The sequence below is a fragment of the Kogia breviceps genome, chromosome 10 (assembly GCF_026419965.1).
Source record: "Kogia breviceps isolate mKogBre1 chromosome 10, mKogBre1 haplotype 1, whole genome shotgun sequence".
NCBI lineage: Eukaryota > Metazoa > Chordata > Mammalia > Artiodactyla > Physeteridae > Kogia > Kogia breviceps.
The window spans coordinates 69,906,414-69,908,478 of NC_081319.1; the positions used below are offsets into that span (position 1 = coordinate 69,906,414).

A 2,065-nucleotide genomic window follows, 5' to 3' on the forward strand; every position below is an offset into this window, starting at 1 on the left:
CGCCCCACTAAAGTGTGATCTGGGAGTATTCCCCCCCCCAACAGAGGTCACCCTTTGGGACCCACAGAGCTGAGGGAGGGCCCCAGGAGAGGAGAAGCCTAGGGAAAAGTACTAAACTGACACCCTTCCTCTCCCCGTGCTCCTCTGAGTACTGCTGGAGGGGTGCAGGGGGGGTGGGAGGTGGGGTGACCATCTCAGGGCTTCTCTTTCTGGACCCCTGGGGCTTTGGCAATGTCAGGGACCCCCCCGACCCTTACATATACACGCTGCCAGAGAGCTGGTGACTTAGGGCGTGTCCCCACAGACGAACGGGGCTCCCACCACTCGGAGTGCTACAGCGACTGCTGTCTCATCAACTTGGACCACTGTGGTGCCTTCTGTGTCCCTACGGCCAGAATCACCATGATGTGCTTGCCCCAGGTGAGACTCGGGTGGGGCAGCCCCTTCTGGTATGAAGGGTGGGGATGGGTTAAAAAACCCATGTGGCTGCACCTGCTGTTTTTACCCTTTCCTTGGAGCAGCCTTTACCCCTCCTCCACCTGGCAAACTCCTAATCGTCCTGCGATACAACTCCAGCCACCTCCTCTGAGAAGACTTCCCTCCTTGGAGCTCTGACACCCTTGGGACCCAGACCCTCAGCAGAGCATGTATCTCCCTGACTTGCCTGCCTTCTGTCTGCCTCTGCCACTGGGCAGAGCTCTGCAAGGGAAGGATTAAGGCATATTCACTTTTGAACCCCTACCCACCCAGCTTAGTGCCTGCACACAGCAGTGCTCAACAAATGTTTGTTGCATGAATGAATATCTCTACCCTAACATCACTGCAGCAAAGGGGGTGGGAAAAGACCTCCCAACCCATCCCTACCTCCCTGCCGCTATGACCTAATTTCTTGAGCGGAGCTGCAGTGGCAGGCCTACAGTTTGGGGATTGGACCTGAGTTTAAACCCTGGCTTTTCCAGCCCCTGTCTTTGTGACCTCAGACAGATCACTTCTGCTCTCTGAGCCTTAGTTTCCTCATCTGAAAAATGGGGTTAAAGTACCCACCCCACCAGGTTGTTGGGAAGAGTATATGGTCATGGCAGTGACGGTGCTCAATGGAGCGTGGTTGTTATTAGCTGGTGGAAATGCAGGGAGCAGAATGCATTGTACGTCTTGTTCTTGCTTGCCTTTTCTCTGGCCCTGGGCCCAAATCGTTCTACGGAGGATGGGCTCAGCCTCCATCTCCCTGTCTGGGGAGCTGCCATTGCCCAGGGAGCCAGTCAGGCCGCTCCTGTGGCCTAAGTCTACAGCTGAAGTGGCCAGAGGATGTTTTCATCATGGGCACTTGATCTACTTTATTTTGTCTAATCCTCAAAATAACAAATGGGGTTACTATTATTATCCCTATTTGACGGATACAGAAACTGAGACAAAGAAGCCTAAGGTCACAACATTGTCAGCTGTAGAGCTGACAGAGCTCACGTCTGTCTCACTCCATCACTGGTGCTCCTGCTCTCAAGGAGTTTAAACCCACTTCTTCCCTGCACTTTGGTAACTCTCAACTCTCTTACCCATTTTCTGCAGACCAAGGGCGCCATCAACATCATGTGCCCCTGCCAAGTAGGCTTAGGTTGCATATACACAAGGATCCAGTCTGTACCTGCCGGTGCCATCTGATTTAGAGGAGGATGCAGGCTGGTCACTGCCATCCCTCCCTCCCTCTCCTCCTTGTGGGAGGGTGGGGCGCGCATCTTGCTCAAAAGACATTAAAGTCACTTCCTGGCTCTGGCTTCTGTCTGCACTTCCTGGGAGAGGGAACTGGATAGGGATTACTCCAGTCTGGGGGTAGCTGAAAGGGGAGACGGGAGGCATGATACAGCTTCCTGTGGGGTTTGGCCCTGTCTGGAGGCCTGGTGGCCTCAGGGCGGATCTGTAGGAGGGAACTGGGGGTTGGGGGTGAGAGGAGGCTGCATCCAGGAGGGGCCGAGCCTTGGGAAGGAGGGCTATATGGGAGGGGCACGGTTGAGGAATGTGCCTCGAGAGAGTATGTTGAGGTGCTCATGGATGGGTATGTGGTAGGGGGGGC

The 2,065-nt window shown here is 54.8% G+C and overlaps 1 protein-coding gene across 1 annotated transcript; it reads left to right on the forward strand.

Moving 5' to 3' along the window:
* The first annotated feature begins 231 nt into the window (after nt 1-231).
* Nucleotides 232-1,661, forward strand: CLPSL2 (colipase like 2). Its single transcript, XM_059077160.1, is given in 3 exon segments — nt 232-420; nt 1,564-1,614; nt 1,617-1,661. Coding segments are annotated over 3 exon segments (285 nt in total).
* Nucleotides 1,662-2,065: the final 404 nt, after the last annotated feature.